Here is a 20,759-nt window from a genome sequence, read left to right on the forward strand (position 1 = left end):
CAGAGCTTAAAAACCTATTTTGAACACAAACGAGAGGCCGATATAAGCTTCGAGGACACAAATATTCCACCATAGAGATCAAATCAACGTAGAGCAACATGGGTCAGCACTGCTGCATGGTAGGTGGTTAGTGAGTAGTGAAATGGACAAGTAGTAACCCACAGATCAAGGATGAAGAGGCTTTTGCAGATGGTACTGGGCATTTAGCTAATTGACACTACAAAAAAATTGAACTATATACCAACATTAGTGAATAGATTATTTATGACAGAAAAAGTAAAGGAAACCTTGTAGATGAATGAATGGTGTTCTTCTGGTGATAGAGGCTATCAGCTAATAATGATGAAGAAAAAGCGAGTCGTTTAGCTAGAAACTGGTTCACAGCAAATCCAGAGAAAGTAGTGACACCCTGAGCAGTGCCGTTTTGTAAAGAACACCAAGATTCATTTGATAAGATGAGCAATGATTGTATTTGATGAAGCGATACATGTAGTTGTTCTGAGCATTTAATTGCAAATGTTTATTACACTGCATTCAGCTGTTTTAATAAATGTCTTACTTGAATTAATTATTACAAATAAATCTTGGTCTTCTTTCAGTCTGCGTAGAAGAAAAAGGAAGTTGTTGGATTTGTTGCCCAAAATCACATGCAAAGAGTGTGACCCTGATTTCAAAATGAAAGCCTGTAAGTGGCTGTGTTAAGCAGGTATATCATTTCCCATAAGACACTGGGGCCAGAGTCTTAATCATGCAGACTTGACCAGCAAGTTAGGAAGAGCACAGAGCCAATGAGGTCACCCCGCTGGCGGGGTAGTGGAGGGGCTTACCAGGGCTTCATAATCTTCTGTAGTTTCTGATAGCGCCTGCAAAGATTTGAGAAACTTTGGTGTCACAAGTGAGAAACAAACAACCAAACCTTTAAGTCTTAGCACAGAGCAAGGACCAACACACATCTCAGTCTGGACTTAAGCATAAACACCCGAGAAAGACCAGTCTGCAGTTATTTCTTATTCAACTGAAATGAAGCATCCGTTTGCTTCAAACCTTACTTCCACAGAGCAAGGATAGTGCACAGATATAATCAGACAACACTTTCATTTAACATGAAAAGAGTTTGCACACTTCAAATATCTGAATTGACAGATGCCGTTTCCTTGCATGTACCATAACCTCAGACTTCTGCTCCACAATCCAACATGCTCATACATACTTTGAATTAAATGCCACAAACAATTCAATTACACACAAATAAAAAATGAGAGATACAAACGGTATCATTGTTGTCTGTATGAACCAGGGGCCTTTTGCTCACTAGAAAAGTAACAACCTTTTAAAACATCTAAAATGCCTCGTCACATTTTTTTTTTTTTTTAAATAAACAGCACCTCTGAATTAGCTGGTAGAAGTTGCACTGTGCACTCTGAACAGTCATGTGTCAAACCTAATTAGAAAACATTTGTTCCACGTGTTGGTCAGTAGAGGGCGACATCTGCCTTTTACTGATGGAGCTGGTGTGGGCAGCAGCAGCTGCCAGCTGGTTTCCACATGAATACAGCATAACATCTCTGGCGGAAGCATTAGATCACAGCACCACTCTGCCCTCGAGAGGCTCCAGCGCTGAGCCTCTTGAATAATTACAGACCACCAAGTTGGCCGGCAGGCACAGTGAGTGTGCATGTTAGACACCGATACCTATCTGCTATCTGCGACTGGGTTTCATAAGCTCCTTCTGTTGAGATGAAAAAAGCAGCAAAACCACTCGCTCTTTGTCGCTTACACACACAGGCCACTTTTAAACTCTCCAGACCTGAATAACTGATGTGATGCTCTTTTACATAAAAACGGAGTCATGGCCAAAAATAATGGCACCCCTGCATTTCTGTCAGATAAGGCACCACTTCTCCCAGAAAATTGTTGCAATCACAAATTCTTTGGTATGCTCATGTTCATTTCTTTTGTTTGCATTAGAACAACACATTCCACACATTCGATCAGCTTCCAAACACATTCAAGCTGACCTACAGGCATAGGGTACAACAGTGTCATCTGAATGACAAGGGAGGCTATGGTAGGAGGACCCCACTGCTGACACAGAAACATAAAAAAGTCAGATTGGAGTTTGCCAAAACTTACCTGAAGAAGCCTCAATCCTTCTGGCAGAAATAGAACTTTCTGGTCGAGACCATCATTCTGCTGCTTTCAGAAAATGAAATGAGGCCTTAAAAGAAAAGAACACGGTCCCTACAGTCAAACACAGTGAAGGTTCACTGATGTTTGGCTTTGCTGCTTCAGACACTGGATGTCTTGACTGTGTGTGGCATTATGAAATCTGAAGACTACCAACGGGTTCTCAGGCACAATGTAGGGCCCAATGTCAGAAAGTTGGGTCTCCCTCAGACGTCATGGTTCTTACAGCAGGACAACGGCCCAAAGCAGATTGCAAAAAGCACCAGAAATGGTTTCAGACAATGAGCTGGAGACTTCTGAAGTTACCAGCAATGAGTCCAGATCTAACTCCCATAAAGCACCTGGGGAGAAATCTCAGAGCAGCAGCCGGGAGAAGGAGCCCTTCAAATCTGAGAGATCTGGAGCAGTTGGCAAAAGAAGAGTGGTCCAAAACTCCAGCAGAGAGGTGGAAGAAACTCACTGATGGTTACAGGAAGTCATTGATTTCATTTATTTTGTCCAAAGGGTGTGCTACCAAATGTTAAGCTGAGGGTGTCAATAATTCTGTCCAGTCTATTTTTGGAGTTCTCTGTGGAATGGATCAGATTTGGCTTTCTTCTCTGCTTTTTCTGGGAGGGGTGGTGCATTATCTGACAGAAATGCAGGGGTGTCAATATTTTTGGCTATGACTGTATTTAATGAAAGAGCCAGGAGGAGAATGGAGTTGACATCAGAGCTGCTGCACTGGCCTCTGGCACTGAGATCAAACAGGGTCAAATATTTGCTAATTTGAACATTATATGCAAAAGGAGGAAGACAAGAGGCTCCAGGGATTTTCTGCCACATAGTAAAAGTGAGTGCAATGCTCGAGGCGCTGCTGTCTAATATGCAGAAACAGGAGATTATTAAGTGGTTTCTGCTGAGAAGATATTAAATATCTGACCAGAATTTAACACTGTGTACATACAAAGCAACCGGGGGCATGAAAGAAGAGAAAATGTAGTTTTGTTTCACATTATGATTTAATTCATTAAATGACTGAAATGCTTCATAGAGTTCATTGCTCAGAGCTATAAAAACAGATTAAGTGCTCATCAGAGTGTGGTTGTGTTTGGGTTTTTACTGTGGCACACTTGACCTTGTGTGAGTATGCATCTTTATAGCAAACTTCTTATGAAGGAACAATTCTTCAATCTATTTTTTCTCTCAATGGGTTAAACAATGAATAATGAGAACTGTATGAGGCAGAAAATGAGTGCGTCCTGGGTGGATGGCTGATGGCGCCCTCTCTGCCACTTTGCAGCGTACCTGAGCTCATGTGTATGTGTGTGTGTTTTCAGGTCTACCATAACTCTCCTCTGTGGTCTGACTCTGGCTGACCGGCGCCTCACACTCTCACAGTGTATTACTGATGCTCCTTCTGGCATCATGGCTGAGAAAGTCTACCTCAGCAAATAATGTCCCTCAGTCACAGGCTCCAGGGCCTCTTAACCCCCCAGACACACACATACATGCAAGCTTTGAGTTTTTGGATGTACTGAACTGTCAGACAGGATACCAGAATTGTGTAATAGCATTATTGCAGTCAACAAAGATGAACACAAGCCCCTGGGCATGTACTGCAGTACATACATAATAAAAGTGCTCTTCTCATTTCAGCAGAAACACACCTGGATGAGAGTGTGCTGTGGGTCCTATGCACACGGCCTTTGTAGCCATACTGTAGACTCCACCATAACTGAAGTAGTCCTACTCAAAACCTGAACTGTACAGGCACAGAGGTACTACATGAAGACAGAATAACCGATTGGTCTGGCTATTTTTATTTTATTCTACACATTTCTGATAAAATGTTTTTCATAAACATTTTTGCCTGATCAGAGCACAAGACATTTTCACTGCACATCTTTTGGTTTCCACACTTCATTACTAAGGCAGGAAAAAATGTAAATAGTTTGTCTATTAATGACTGCAATCAGGCAGCTTTCTTTTTAGTAGCCAGACCAGGCCAAATGTTCCCATTTTTACTCTAAATCACAAGCTGAACAAAAGATTAATTCAGGTACTGTGCATAATACATTTTGCAACATGGCCTGTTAATGACACACTGGCATCAGCACCATAAAATCGGTACACTATGCTGAACTAAAAATCCATTCCCCACAGTACAGAGGGCCAGCCATGACACCTGAAGCAAAAGCATAAATCCAGCTTAGTACATTGATTTGTGGAGCATTACTGAATGAGCACATCAGTCAGCTGCTTTGAATTTAACCAGCCAGAATGCACAGTGCAACTCCAAAGAGCCCCTGGACTCTCAGTGACCTGAGATCTGACAGTGGGATACTTTTAAAAGTTCAACCTGGTTATTTAAAACCACAATGGCCTTAAGTTAAGGTAAGATGGGTCGCTGTCACACGTCCCCAGTTTGTCACATCAGGCACAGGTACAAAATTACTGAAACACTGGAACTATAATTTAAATATCTGAAATTAAACAACAGTGTGAATTTATCTGAATCTGAAAGAGATTTAGTACAGTATGTCATTTCAACTCAAATCAGGCTTGAATATAAAGTTTTAAATTTTAAGTGGATCAGACAGAGTCAATATGTAATATAAAATCTACATAAATCACACATTATGTGCTGAATATTACAGGATACTACTGGAAATCTAGATTCCTCCAATCAACTACGGTTCCCTGTCACACTCACCACACAGAGAGAGATGTGAAACCGGTTGAGGGGAGAAAACCCTGCAGCGACAGAGGAAGTCTAACAGCAAAAAAGATGGGGCAGACAATCGACTTACTCATTTCCACTCTCCACCATCTGAGTGAGCAAAGAGATGCCGTCCAGGTTGATGAACTCCTGGGCAAAGGTGATGTCCCGAGATGCATTGGCAAGGTCCTTCAAAGCCTCTAGCTTGGCATCCATGCTGGATGACTGGATCCGCTCATGAAGCTGGACTGCTGTCTGGTACTGGAAAGGGGGAAGGGACAAAGCAAAGGCAAAAGGACAAATTATCCAAATCAAACATACAAAATAAAACCTGTATCAATATTTTCTAATGTACTTTGACATAAACTTACAGGAGAGGTGGTCAAGCGTAGGATTGAGCCATTCTTTATGTCATTGCGATTCTGTGGATGACAAGACGACAGCAGAAGTCAGTGTACACTGGAGGCATAATTGTACTGTCGCTAGTGCTGCCTGGAGATGAAAACAGATACCCAAACCTTTTCTGTGATGTAGAAATTTGTTGCATCAGCAATCTGCAGCGCAAAGTTTTCATGGTTCCCCAAGGACCACCTGAAAGCCATTGAAGAGAGGGCAAGAGAGAGAGAAAAACACCGCACAACTGGTATTAAAAGTGGAAACATCTTGCATAAAATACAGTTAACAGGATTCAGGTATGCAGAGAGAGAGAGGGGGGTTTGAAGAAAACCCCTGGAGAATTCTTTTCAAAGGCATTTGCACACACACGCACACACACACACACACACAATCTGACAAAAGCAAACACAGACTTACCCCTCACACACTTCTTTAATGATCGCCAAGAGAGGCTTTTTCTGTGGAGAAATGCAAAACTACATTTAGTCCACAGTCCAAGCTTAAGTTCCTAAAACAGCTTTCAACTCTGAGTGGGCTGGAATTATTTGATATTACAGGACTGGCACAATGAGATGCTGTTTTTCAGGAAAGAGCCTGTATTTATTGCAAAGTATGGCATATTTAGTTACACTGACTTACACAGTTTTGTTTTGTTTTGTTTTGGTATCAGTACACAGACTTGAGGTAAAGGGTTTGGAAGAAGTGACCATTTAAGATGCTGGAAGGACCTAATGAAAGGGGCTTTGAGTTGCTTGAGAAGCTATCAACATCATTCCAAATACCAGCTGTAGGTTTTCAGGGTCATTCTATCATATACGAGGGTCAAACTATCATGGGAATATTGCTTCTGTGGCATAATTGAGAAACAGAGTTTTACTTGTGGTTTTGGTTTGGTCTCGTTCTTATTTAAAGTGTTGTGCACATCCATTGGGCTGGAGTCAAATTCCATGTATTTTTGTTAATACTTTACGATAAAGTTTATGCCTATGCTTACTTGGCGGAGGTTGCACTCTCTCCGTGCCGTCTAGTTATAGCTTAGCTTAGGGTCTCCTATTCACACTGTGCCCAGCTTAATCTTTTCAGTGTACACACATCACACAATTACAACCATGCATGCCAACATACACACACAGGAATTTAATAAGCATCTGTATACAGTTACAGTGTACTGAGGATTGTGGATGATATGCTGCTGCTTCTCTGGGCTTTACCCTGCAGTTGAGAGAGCCTGTGTCAAAAAGCAAACACTATAGTGATGCAGATAACACTGGCAGGATGGTGGGTATTTGTGACAGGGAAGGAATGGTGGGCTGTTAGGTGAGTTAAAGGCAGAACAGTGGGCAAAATAAGTAAAAATTAAGTAAAGTAAATAAGATAAAAGAAAACAGCAAACACAGGAAGAAGACAAGTGGATGATGGTAAGAAGAGTGGCTGTTGAACAGAGACAGGGAGGGATTATATGAAAACACCTTGAACGACTATGTGTAACACCTATGAACACATAACTAATTTCTTTGCACAAATACAATGTAAAATCCCAGAGTCTGACTCACTCCCTGACCAACTCAGATGACAACACCTACTGCAAGAAAACTGTCTCAGCACCATAACAGCCGCAAAATGTGTCTACACACAACCAGCACAACAATACATTTATTCTGCAACTACTGATCTGAAACAAACACCAGGGGTGGCTGTGGCTCAGGAGGTACAGCAGGTCGTTTCCTAACTGGAGGATTAGCGGTTCGATTCCCGGCTTGTCAAGTCAACATGTCAAAGAGCGTTTGTGAGTGCGAATGGGTGAATGGCTAAGTAGTGTGAAAGCGCTTTGAGTGTGCTGTAAAGCATAGAAAGGCACTATACAAGTATAAGATCATTTACCATTACCAGAGATTTCTCTGCATTTTTTTCTTGATTTCTATTTTTTTTTCTTGTTTTGTATTTCTATTGCATGTTATGCTGAATTTTCTATATTCTTGTTTTTCTATAATGGTTTACTTAACGACCTATATAAATAATTTGCACCTAATGTTCTGTTTATACTCCAAAACATAATGTCTGATCAACTTCACATTTAATGTTGCAGCTGAGTCTTTTGTTTGTTTACCAGCAGTTTGGTTTGGGGTCTTTTTTAAAATTTGTTTTGTTTTAAGATGTTCTTTGCTTCTCAATTAATATAAGGGGATTCATATAAGAGGGATTTAGACTAAATGGGTTGCAATCACAAAATCTGATGTTAATTTCTACAAACAAAAAAAAAACAAAACAAAATATGATGTTTCCCTGTTTGGTGTTTATACCTCTTTTACCCCCAAGCTCTAAAAAAATGTTTTTTTCCCCCTTTCATTCTTCAGGAGCTGCAGCACCTGCACTATCCTATCTACTCATTAATTACTCATATTTCTGCCTGAACTCCCACCACATCTTGCACTCCCATGCTATTCACTCCAATCCACACCAAACCATTACCTCTTCTTACTACAGTGAAGAGTATAACATCCCACACCTGGGATATGCGAGTCATGCAGTATTCAAAGTCTTGCGAGTTATCCCTTGTTTGCATAAAAAGTCTTGCTCTTGATTTCTACCTGCAAACAGTCTCTGCGTCATCCCACCTGAAACCCCATCACCCCACCCTGCTTCTCTATTGCACTTCTGACAAACATTAACAGTAAAACACTTATTACCTTCATTTGAACTTGCACCAATTCCTCAGCCTTCCAAAATAAATGTTGAATGATTATGCCTGGGTCATTATACAATAGAATATTTGAAGAGATGCAGAAATCACAATGCAAGGTATGTAGACACACTCAGTCACAGAAGATGTACCAAAATATACTAACCAAATACCCAAACACTGAAAAAAGTGCATATGAATCCTCATACAAATAGATACAAGCACACACACACACACACACAGACCCGTCAGCACATACACGCATGAGTAGTAACAAGTATGCAAGTTGCCACACAAACACACCCACACACAATTTCACTTATGCAGAGTTGTACCCATGTAAAAAAAACAACACAAGTGCACATACAATTTCTCTGGGCCTCAAGACAACACAAGCAGTTGAAGCCCACTTGCCATCGCATGACTCAGACAGCCATATGCTGCTGCAGGGCCTATTGTACATGGGGAGATGCAGAGGGAGGAGGAGGTGGGGGTTGATGGTGGAGGACAAGAAAGGAGGAGGCACAGAGCAAATTTCACATTTATAACAAAAGACGGGGGGAGAGACAAAGCAAAGGAGGACAAGGAGGAGGAGGCAACAGATTGGAGAAACAAGAGGCCGATGACAGGGAGAGTTAAAAGAATTACAGAAAAGTGGAGGAAGGGGAGGAGGAGGAGAGGGGAGCTTAAAGATGTACTGACGAAAGAAAGACCAAACAGGACTTAAAGATGTTTTATGATTCAGGCTGTGGGAGTACCACTGATACAGGGTCATCAAGTATAAAAACTACATCACTAAATCTACAGTTAAGTGCTCAAAGCACCTTGTGGCAAAACCCAGAAACACATGTCCTCCCTAGTTCAATGCTTCATTCACTGGTTCATCCATTGAGCAGTTGTAACTGCAGTTGCCACGGTGACTCATAGCTTGTACAATCATTAGCCCATCTGGGAGTCACACACAGAGAATAGAACATTTTACACATTGTGTGTGTAATAAAACAACAGCGTAATGGTAATCATGCCATTGCCCCACACATGAGGTAGCCACTGTTTGGGTTAATTATTTTATTTACATGCTATTCATTTTTTGTTAGACCCCAACACTCTCTGACATACAGTATGGTCTGTATCTGTGGATACATACTTGAGCCTGTGTTGGCACACATCCATTTTCAAGAGTCACTGATCAGACATTCGGTATCATTATATAACTATGGGTGAAGCCAGGTGGAGGCACCAGCCAGCCCTGAAATCTGACTGGTCACCCATGGTGCCACTCCTGTCAGAGTCAAAATGTAATGCTTGTCAGTATTAATGAATGAAAAACTATGAGAAATTGTTCCTTTAAACACAACAAACCGTTTTTGGTGCTTTATAATTGATACTGGGCAAATTTGTTTTATTTTACACCCTATATGCAGAGTGATATTTGCATTCATTTCTCTAATTGTGTTGCATGAATTGCCTCAGTGGGAGTGGAACCGGTGTGCAGCAGCAATGTCCCCTGGCTGGGCGTAAAAGACTGCAGCCAAAGTTAGCTAAACAAAGCACTACACGTGTATCATTTTTACACAAACAAACAATTTAATAATGTATTATTTCTCATTTCATAAAACCAGGGCTCTAATTTAGTGTGTCACCCATCTCTAAGTCTGTGCCCCAGCCTGGCCACCCCATCCAAAATTTTCTAGATCCACCCCTGATCATAACAGCAGAAACGGCATCCATTTCTATATTTTACTAGTATTGTGGAAAATTTGATCATGAATTACATATGTAGTGAACTACAAAAACGGTCTGCTCATGGCCACAGAGCACTGTTAGAGGGGTGTTTCTCTCATTCACAATCAATATTTGGCTGAGCACAAAACCTTAACTAGAAAGAGCACATGGACAAGACAACGGTATAGAGATTATATTATCCTTTAGAGGCTTAGTATCACTTAGTGCCAACATCCAGCCCTGACCTAGCCCCCCCCAAAACACCTACCTGGTCTATCTCCATGAGCTTGGGGAACGCCCCTGGCCATTCAATGGCCACTTTGACTATGTCTGATGGTGGTGGCATGGCTGCGTCTGGGGAGGTCTTGCTGCCTCACACCTCTGTCACTGCTACTGGAGAAAACTCATCCAAACCTGCAGGACAAGAGGGAAGAGAAGGAGACAGATGAAGCAAGAAAACAGGGATTGATGGGTAATAAACAGAGACAATAAAAACAGAAAATGGGGCATATTAGTCAAGAACAAGGTCTGGTTATCTGAGATTATGTCTGACTGCATTAGCTAAGAATACAATAAATGACTAAGGAGAAAAGGTCAACAAGGACAGTGCTTAAAAATACTGTACATGACAGGTAGAGAGCAGCACTCTGGGGAGAGCTCAGGAGACACTGGTAGCATCAAAACTCCTACAGAAGTTCTTAACACACCTCAAGCAAATTAATTAGCTTTCATACAACATTTAATGGTTTCAAAGAAATAAGTCAACTGACCTACTTACACCAGTTTACTGTTATTTGTGCAGACACATACAGCCAGACCGGAAAGTATTCAAACCCTTTTGAGTTTTGCACATTTTGTTATGTTTCAGGCTAGTCTTTAAGAAATGATTGATTGATTCTTACAGAAGGACAAGCATCAGTGCAGCACTGCACCAACCAGGCCTCTATGGTAGAGCAGCCAGATGGAAGACATTCGTCACTAAAAGGCACATGACAGCTAGGAGTCTTCCAAAAGGCAGCTGAAGGACTCTCAGACCAAGACAAGCAAAATCCTCTGGTCTAATGAAATAAAGACTGAATTATCCGGCCACAATTCCCAACAATGTGTGTGAAGAAAACCGGGCACCGAACATCACCTCACTAATACCATCCCTACAGTCAAACAGAGTGGTGGCAGCATCAGGCAGTGGGGATGTTTTTCTGCCACTGGACAGAGGGAAGGATGGAGGCAGAAAAAAAGAGCAATTCTGAATGAAAACCTTCTCCAGAGTGCTCAAGATCTCAGGCTGGAGTGAAAGTTCACATTTCAACAAGACAACCACCTGAAGCATACCACCAAGAAAACACAGGCGTTTCTTCAGGAAAGCTCTGTGGTTGGCCTGGAGTGGCCCAGGAGGGGTCCTGACCTGAACCCAATAGAGCTTCATTCTCAAGGAGACTTGAGGCCGTCACTGACGCCATCCAGCCTGGTTGACCTCGAAGGATTCTGCCAAGAAGAATGGAATAAATTTCCAAAAGAAGGATGGAAAGCTTGTAGCTTAATTGTCAAGGAGACTTGGCTAAGTGAAGGGTCTGAATACTTATGTAAATGGGATATTTCAGTCTTTCCAAAAACCTGCTTTTATTTTATCATTGTGGAGTACTGCATATAGACTGATGAGGAAAAAAAAAAAACGGAATCCATTTTAAGACGAGTCAGAAACGTAACAAAATGTGGGAACTAGAAAGAATCTGAAAACTTTTCGTACTGACTGTACAATATACCCACTGGTCCCTAATATTAACATACCACAAAACCATCTAAGGTCATGCTGCACAGCTGCAAATCATGAGGGTTTATCGTCAGCGCTAATATAGAAACTGTAGATGCATTACCTGCCATCTCTAGTCATTAGCCTGCAGCTATATTATGTTCACCTCCCCTAAACACTTCATGTAAATACTTTACAATATTGGTGGTAAAAAGTATTTTGTAATATACAGTTCAACTCCTAACGCTCAGTTATTACAAACTAAAACAACTTATGCTCGGATCTCACTTTTTTAACTGCTAATGAGGTCAAAGCAGGCAAGTTACCATGTTTTCAAAGATCCACTGTGTTTCACTGGGAGGTAAAGCAGCACTTGCTCTCAGTGAAGTGCAGGCAGAGAGGTACAATAAGGGCATTGTACTCACAATAGTTAGTCAGCAAGCAAGGCCGAGCAACAGTAGATTTAGCAGGTTACTAGTATTAACAGTAGAGAATTTCCCCCTGCTTGATGTCACTGGCTTAAAGGGGAAGGCTGTAGGTTTTCCACAGAGGTCAGTTTACTCATGGTGGGGGACAAAAACCATCTGTATAATAATCAACAAGTACACCAACACTCACTGCTCTTTCATGCAAACACACAGACACACACACAGCCTGTAATCCGGGGTGACTCCTCCTTTGCTTTTATCCTGAGAGGGCACAAAAAAAGCATGATATCTGACAGAGGAGCAAGCAGTTGGATTGACCTGAAACCCTGCGGCTTTCCAAGATAAGCCAGTTGGAGAATCTACAAGGGAAAAACAGGCAAATCACCACGTGGGGGAAGTTGGGTAAAGCCACTTCTGTGAGCTTGAAGGGGGTCTAAGAAACCCATCACTGCACCCTTATCAAGTTGAAAATATAGCATAAATACCCCCAAAACTTGCTGAGGAAGGCATCAATTATTTGCCTTCCCAGCCTGGATCATCCTAGTTCCTGGTGGAGAAACCTGTTCACATATTTCATCTGAATCCATAAAGCATCAGAAATGGCTCAGACTAATTCCTGGGAGACAACTATTGATAAGAAAAGTATGTGTTATATAAAGAATGTGTGCATGAACACAGAAAGAACAGTGAGTAATTTCATACTCACTGTGTGTACAGTCTAGTCTAGTATTGTGTTTATTTGTAACACTATTATCAGTGTGAGTGACTGTTTGCATACATGTGTTTTTTATGAACATGTATTAATTTAAACATAGTGCAAATAATGAACCTGGCCTGGCTTTGAGTGAGTCACCCCATAATAATCCACATAGCCTTTATTCAAGGGTCCGTTGCCATGGCAGCTGCTGCATCAATAGCTCAAGATGTGGACATCTTTCTTTCCGAAGCGCATGTCATACGCAAGTCACGTTTGTCACAACTCCACAAAAATGACTCACTCCTCCCATGTGCTTCAAATTTCACCATTGAAATATGAACAGGTGTGTTCATTGATGATCAGAGTGGTTTCATAACGTATATTAAATACTTTGAGTGTTTCAGTGCATGCAGCTGTGCATACCTCTGTTCCCCTTCCTCTCTGCAACTTTATGCAGAGAATGCGTCACTTCTGGAAAAGCAAAGTGGTAATTGAGATGTGGACAGAACAAAGTGAAAGAAGTGTGTGCACATCTTGCACACATTACACTTAACAGACTAATTGCTGAAACAAACATGGCTATGGTTATGCCACTGTAGAATAAAAACGCGTCTCACAAAGACAAGCCTTATCGAGAATATGTGATTGATTCAGTTGCATTCTACAAACAATAGCATGTTAGTCATCCATGCACAGATTATCACCCTCCTCAATCCTGACTAAAGGCACAGAGAGGCAGGCAATGAGAGCTATAAAGCTGCAGCACCTCAGACAGACTGTCAATGACTCCAGGGATTCGGGGTCAGACTGATGATCAATCACTTTGTCCCAAATTTAAATCTCAAAAACTATTAGACAAAATTTTATACAGATGTTCATGGTCAAATGATACATCTTAGTAACTCTGGTGATCCTCTGACTTTTCCTCTAGCTCCAAAGTGAGGTTCATGTGTGGAGTGAAATGTCAACTGGACATCTCCGTTAGCCTCAACTACACTTTTAATAACATGTTAAACTAAGATGGTCAGCTTGGTGCACATTAAACCTACTAAACATCAGCCTGTTAGCATTATCCTTGACAGCATGTTGCCATGCTGAAGTTAGGCACAGCAGTCCTTTGAGCTAAATGCTATGTACAGACTCATAGATTCACTAACATCTAAAATGAGCATTATTAACAACCTGGGTCTTAAGGTCATAGTTTTTGGCCAGCGCTCCTACTAGTAATACTAAAACAGTACTCATTAAGTCAATTACTGAGAAATATGATACTACAACCTAAAATCAGAAAAAGTTAGGACAGTATGTAAAATCAAAATTAAAAATTGAAAATACTCTGTGTCCTGTATTACTGTACATTGAAAACAATACAGCAGCACATTACTTGATGTGACGTCTCATCAGTTTTATTCTTTGTTTAAAATATTACTAGTAGGAGCGACAAGTCCAACTTGACAAGAAACAAGAATGTAAAAATGTTCTGATGGGTTTTAAACAAATGCCCAAGTAAGCCAAATCAATTTGAAAGAGAAAAAAGGGAAATGTAAAAGGAACATCGAAACTGTAAACTAAAACCAGACCAATAAACAGACTGGGAAGATATATGAAACTATAGGTGTGGCTCAACCAGATTTTTCTGTGTTACAAACATTTCAATGGCTCCCTTTCAGCTGTGTCTCCAAACGATGATGTGTTTTCTTCCACTCAGCCTGACACTGTTGTGGTGATATTGCCATATTCTCAGTTCTCAGCAATTATTTTGGTGAGTAACATAACAAAACAGAGATTCAAATTTTAATCAAGAGGAATTATCCTTTAAAATGGAGTGAAAAGTTTGTTTACAGTACGTGTGAATGATTTGGCTTTGGTTTTCCAGTAATGATAGTGTGTTTGTATCTTTAGCGTGTATTCCGAGCATCTTGTCATCATCTTCTGAGAATTACCGATGACTCAGAGATGGACGGCCTTGACGCATATTGATTGGAGATGCACACAAACACACCTATCTCACTGCTGACAGCCACAGTAAATCCCTTGAAAACGGGCTCGAATGTAATTGAGAGACTCAGTGCTTCAACACACCAGCGCACCATGAGGGCTACAAATGGTCCATCGCTCATTTGATCAACATGTTTTTCCTGCACCCAACACACACACACACACACACACAGCTCCAGGGAACAATCTCTGATGCTTTCCTCAGATATGTGTGTTTGTCTCCATATATCCCTTCATTTGTTTGATATGGGTTTAATAATCCTTCCACTGGTTTAATTTCACATGTACATTAGGGATGTGTGACATGTATCATCTACAATAATATCTTAATTGCTGTTTCAACAATGTGTGAGGCTGACAGAGTATGTCACTCACTTTACAGAAACCAAGCAAAAACACACTTTGAAAGTCAATGCATTCACTGCCTTATTTAGCTGAGCAGGCTAGACTACTGGATGTACATGGTCACCTCACCGCAGATAAGACAGCCTGGCTGCCTAAAACTGTTGTGCTAAAACGTTAAAAATGAGTGAGCAACTAGCACCAGGAAAGAAAATACAAACACCACCAGCCTCGCAGTCTATGCCGTTAGATTTAACTGCTGTCAGAAATCGGTCACTATCAAAGATGACTTGACAGTTTGATTCAGCGTGTGAAAACCAAGCATCGCACAAAATATGATATATGTCGCAAGACAGCTGTCCACAACAGGCACAGCACAAAAGAAAAATAAGTCAATAAATAAGACCCATAAATATGTTGTTTCCAGCAGTAACATTAGTAAGCAACAATTAATATCCTATTAACCAAGTGCTACCTAGTACAGTACAAGACCTAAACACATTTTTGAAGGATGCTAAAAATCATCTGCTTATTATTAGACGACATCCAAGAAAATATCCAGATATCCTTTTTTGTCAATAATGTACACCCCCAGTGTACAGTATATCAAACCAATCTGACTCTGCTCCAGTCCAGGAAGGCACCGTAATTTGTGAATATGTGTGTGCAGTTAATGTCTTCAAACATCAGCCCACCTGCTGTAATCAGAGAGGCACGTGCCGCCGGTTTACAGCGGCTATAATTCCTCAGGATTAGCTCCAAAAGATTGGATAAATCTCATGTTACCCTCAGAAACCGGTGATCTGACCTGAATTTAAAGAACAAAACCCATCAATAAAGAGAGGTGAGAGGGTGAGAAGAGAGGAAACAGAGGAGTCCTGTTATTTGCTGGGCAGCAGAGCAGTGCTGGGTTTCACCTCAATAATTCATGATATGTGAGAGTGTAATGTGAGGGCCACATCGTCTGTAGTGGGAGGGGAAAGAAAAAGGGGCTAGAGCGATGAGGGTGAGAAATGCAAGGGAATGTGAAGAGAGAAAGAGGGAAGAAGGGTGGACGAAGTAACAGAAATAAAAGGAAAGCAGACAAGACGGTAAACATGAAAAAATGCCAGTAAAGCAAATTACAACAAAGGGTGATATTATGAAAAAATAGTGTGACAGAGAAATTGTAACAAAAGAATAAATAGACCACATGAAGAGAAGGATGAAACTGCAAAAGACCAACATGTGAGACAACGGGCCTGACTGGGCCTACTAGTGTTAGTGTCATTCATGTCTGACAACAGAGCTGCAGATCTTATATCAGTTGTCACCTCGTTTCATTTCCAGCTCTGCTACAGAATCAATCAACTTTCTAATGGCATGAAACTGCTTTCAATAAGCTTTAATTAAAACATTCATGGTGACAAAACTAGATGTTTATTTGCCATATTTAAGGGATAATATATATATATATAAAGGAGAGAGAGTCCCTAGAACAGAGGCATGAATATCAAGAGGAAAATGATCTAAGTAAAGCACATTGGCTCCTGCCAGCTCCTCTTGGGACCTTTTAAAAAATGGTGTGAGAGAACATGATGCAGCAGTTTTTACAGACATTGTCGCTGTGATAAACCAGCACTCAACCCTGATGAACTTTACACTAACAAGAAAAGCCTTTGTTGACACATTTATTACATTGTAAATCTCCCTTCTTTTTTCCCCCAAACTGTCAGGGTTTAAATATTAGGTGATTTTAATAAGACCTCAGGCTTTTGCATTTAATTGACACTTAATATGGAGACGCCTGAGCAGCCTGATGCATACCAAACACTACGCTTTCCCATTAGCCTTGACCATGTAATCTTGATATATACAAATTTGATTGGTGAAAATTTGAAACTGTTATTGTTACAGCATATAATCAAATATGGGAAACCAAACATGCTAGAACTAAATGGTCCTGTTTAGGCCCCTATAACCGCGCACACACACACACACACACACACACACACACACACACACACACACACACACACACACACACACACCATGAAATAAAGCAGCAACATGAGGTCCCCCTGTCAATCAAATGCTTTCTTCTTAGACCATAAAAACCGGTGTGTCTCCATTAGCCTATGTGCTGGGTGGATTTCAGAAAGACTCCTTCTAGCTGCACATCTGATGTCTCTACAAAGGGCCCAGCTTGCCGCAGGGCCCGGTGTGTGTACTTTGTGTCAGTGTGATTGTGTGTGTTTCCGTTATCTGAGAGCTGAGACAAAAGGTCACTGACATGGCGCAGAGGACCAAGAGTTATTGTTGCTCCAGGCGTGGCGCCCTACACTACCCACGGGATGGTCACGTTACACCCATGAGGAGAGGTGTGTGCATGTGAGAAATTCAATGTGTTCAATATATTGTGAGATAAGGTTTTAATAGCAAAAAGTTATTTCTTGTGACTTGGTTTTTGCATTTGGGGGAATGAAACATCAGATACGGTATATTTAAAATGCACTCAATTTATATAAATGGGTCAAAACCAGCTCTTTAAGTTCATATAAAACAGTGGTTCCACCAACCACTGCCAACTTTTAAATTTCCAACCATCTATCATTTAATTCAACCATCTACATTACTTTTAGCTACAGTAAATATTTCAGACATTTGTAGCTAACTATACATCCATGTATCCATTAAGTTAATCCAAGTACTGTGTCCATTACTTTTAGTTAACCATTTCTGCTTCTCTGCTAACAAGTTTTTATGCACTCCTAATTACAGATGTTCGAGCTGATTCAATAGGTGGAAGGTTTTTTTTTAATCAAATCATAATTTCTGCTTTATCAGACTGGTTGAGCTATTCAACAAATCTTTTCATGCAAAAGTACCTTCTGGGGCACCATGATCCCAAGAGAAAAACCTGACAGAAAAAGTACACTGTAATTAAGAGGCTTAAAAATGTGTTGTGCCCAAGACCAGGTGACAGGAAAAGCTGTTGATTCTAAGACAAAGGGCAAGGAAGGAGGCTGGGTTTATGGTTTAGAAATATGGCTTCCAGATCCAACCAAAGCAGGAAGTGTCATGCTCTAACAGACTCAAAATGCATGAATATATACCAACAAGATAGAAAGAAAGCACAAACATTTTCCTTAAATCAACAGCACCGGATGGTTTTTATGAATTCAGTATAGCATCTTCTGATTTTTGGAGAACCGACAAGCATCACAACAGCCTGGTGACTTCTCTCTGTGCGACTTTTGCCAGGCCTGGGTGCCTCTCAGTCGGCACCTCTGTGTCTCAGTCTGGCTCTCACTACGCTGCTGTAACCAGGATATCCTGTCAAACGTCGGCACCAGCAGCTCGCAGCAACTCTACAGCAGCCGAACCACCTCCCGCAAAGGCACGAGCTCCCTTAGTGAACACCAAGTCAACTCGTGCACTTAGACTCATACAGCGGAATCTTTCTAAATGTGCATTCACAGAAAGGTGAGCGAAGCATGGAGCTACAGTGTATTGCTGAAGACAAGCACAGATTAAACAATGTGTTGCAAGCAAAGAAAGACAGCAATTTGAGTGAGTCAGAAACAATTAGAGGTACTTGGATAGCATTCTGCAAACCCAGATAATCAAACACCGGAACGTTCAGAGACAAGGAGTCCGCAAAAAACAGAAGGGAATTAAAAAAAAATAAAAATAAATGCTAAATTAGACAATTAGACCTACAGGCACACAACTAAGGGTTATTGTGAAGGAACCTTCATATTGACAATTACTTTGCAACCCAGCAGATGTATCCACTCTGTTAAATATTCATTCCAAAACCATAAACTACTGACACAAAATTTCCATCTCCCCCAAAAACCATGAGGCCACAATGCTCAATTGTCTTAAAACACATCCACTCTGTGACATTACCATTCTTCTCCGGTTAGATGTGGAAAACCCACAGAGCGTCATCTCAGATCAGCCAACAGGTTTGCACAGTACTTACCAAAACACTTACTACTTAAGACTGCAACCATCTGACCACACTATTCATGCCCACTGGTGACACACTGGAGAGGAAAGGAGGCAGGAGAGTGCACAGAGCCGCACCCTGAGGCCTACTGCATCCTGTACAGTGTGAAAGAAGAGTTTACAAAAAAAAAAAAAAAAACACTAAGAAGACGCAAGGACTCACCCGGAAAACTTGACAACCAGCAGGCTTTGTATTTTTTTCCAAATCAACCTGCTTCTTGTGCAAAGAAGACAGAGAAGGCTGCTCTTTTCTAAGCAAGTTTAGTAGCTGCCTGCAAGTGAACTGCCTTCAGCATCATAAGCCATAGACAAAGACTTGACAACAGTTTGTGCACTGCTTGGCAGAGAGAGACACAGGCAGAAAGAGGAAGTAGGCGTTTGTTGAGAAAAGAGGAAACAGGTATGTCAGTGAAAAAGCGGCAAAATTCAAAGATGGCAGCAAACAACTGCTGGAGTTGTAAAAAAACGACAATCCATACATCCGATTCACCGCTGTAAATTACAAGTACACCTAACTGAGCTGCTTGGATTAATTCGGGGCATCTATATACTGCTAAAACTTCTACAGTCAAGTTAGAGCCAGTGATAAAGTTAATACTGTTGTTTAAAGGTGGCCAAAGAATACAGTAGGTGATTACCAGCAGCATAGCTCGCACTTTCACTTCCATCTCTAGCTGTCCCAAAACACTGCTGATGCAACAGCGCTAGAGCAGACAATACAGCAACAAACAGTGAGTCAGACGCTGTCACAAAGGAGCACTGACCACGAGACTCAATGGCCAGATGAAACATTTACTGTTTGAGCAGTGCTATGACATTTGAGACAGAGCTCAGACCATCTGTACAAGGGTCTCTCACACACACACACACACACACACACACACACACACACACACACAAGAAAAAAACCCCCAGATGTTAACTCCACCCAGGCTGGTTTGTATAGACTTTATGATGCAGACATCCAGGATTTTTAGCTTTGACTTGAACTCCCACAGAGCCTCAGAAAGACAAGCATCCAAAACATTTCAGCACAGCAACACCAGCGAAAACAAAACAAGTAAATAGAAACACTGACTTCTATTTCACACGTGACACAGGAGAAGGAAGACAGGGCTGTGTGTAAGCTGAGCTGTCATGTAGTTACTCATTTTGCTGACGTTCTATCTAAATGCTATGTAGTGAAAAAGTTTAGTGGAAACTGAGACAGAGTGTACAGGGTTGAGCTCACTGGGGACTCTGGCCAACTCCATGTCAAGGCTTTAATAATCTAACCAAACTATCTCAGCTGTGTCATGAGTACCTTGACTCTGTATGCTCTTTCAACTCGACTGACCCATGTCTGCCGTCAACCTTTCAAAATTCCCTGAAGTCACCAGCTTCTGCGCTCTCTCTAACAGCTGCTCGTGTCAAAGTTCACAACCTGCATGTTTGGGTACAACACCGCTGAGGAATTTGCATTTTCCACTCCCTTCAAAACAGCCCAGTGTATTAACACATCCGTGTCCATGGAACTAGGAATGTTTGGAGCATACTGAGCATATGGATGGACAACAGAAAAATGAATTTTGTTGTGCCTTTTTTTTTTCACAAGTTTCTATTTTTTTGGAGTAAATATATATTTAAAAGTATTAATATTGTTACCCCCTCCTTGAACCGCTACCTTATTGTGGTGGAGGGGTTTGAGTACCCGAGTGATCCTAGGAGCTATGTTGTCAGGGGCTATATGTCCCTGGTAGGGTCTCCCAAGGCAAACAGGTCCTGGGTGACGGGTCAGACCAAGAGCGGTTCAAAAGCCCTTTATGAATAGATTAAAATCAAGGACCGTGACGTCGCCCGGCATGGCGCAGCCAGGGCCC

At 41.3% G+C, this 20,759-nt stretch overlaps 1 protein-coding gene across 3 annotated transcripts in view; it reads right to left on the reverse strand.

The window, feature by feature from the left end:
* The window catches only part of elmo1 (engulfment and cell motility 1 (ced-12 homolog, C. elegans)), a 106,275-nt gene that overhangs the window by 58,515 nt on the left and 27,001 nt on the right, over positions 1-20,759 (reverse strand). Inside the window, exons 1-7 of one of the 3 annotated variants that reach the window (XM_020606860.1) lie at positions 19,064-19,203; positions 9,958-10,103; positions 5,702-5,742; positions 5,407-5,479; positions 5,260-5,310; positions 4,980-5,149; positions 828-863 (exon numbers count right to left, since the gene is read on the reverse strand). In XM_020606860.1, coding sequence (XP_020462516.1) covers positions 828-863; positions 4,980-5,149; positions 5,260-5,310; positions 5,407-5,479; positions 5,702-5,742; positions 9,958-10,035 — 449 coding nt within the window. In that variant the 5' untranslated portion in view covers positions 10,036-10,103; positions 19,064-19,203. Of the gene's footprint in view, positions 1-827; positions 864-4,979; positions 5,150-5,259; positions 5,311-5,406; positions 5,480-5,701; positions 5,743-9,957; positions 10,104-19,063; positions 19,204-20,759 lie in introns of those variants that run through there. The other 2 variants (XM_020606859.1, XM_020606861.1) reach the window with 2 other exon arrangements.

Source organism: Monopterus albus, unplaced genomic scaffold (genome assembly GCF_001952655.1).
Source record: "Monopterus albus unplaced genomic scaffold, M_albus_1.0 scaffold82.1, whole genome shotgun sequence".
Taxonomy (NCBI): Eukaryota; Metazoa; Chordata; class Actinopteri; order Synbranchiformes; family Synbranchidae; genus Monopterus; species Monopterus albus.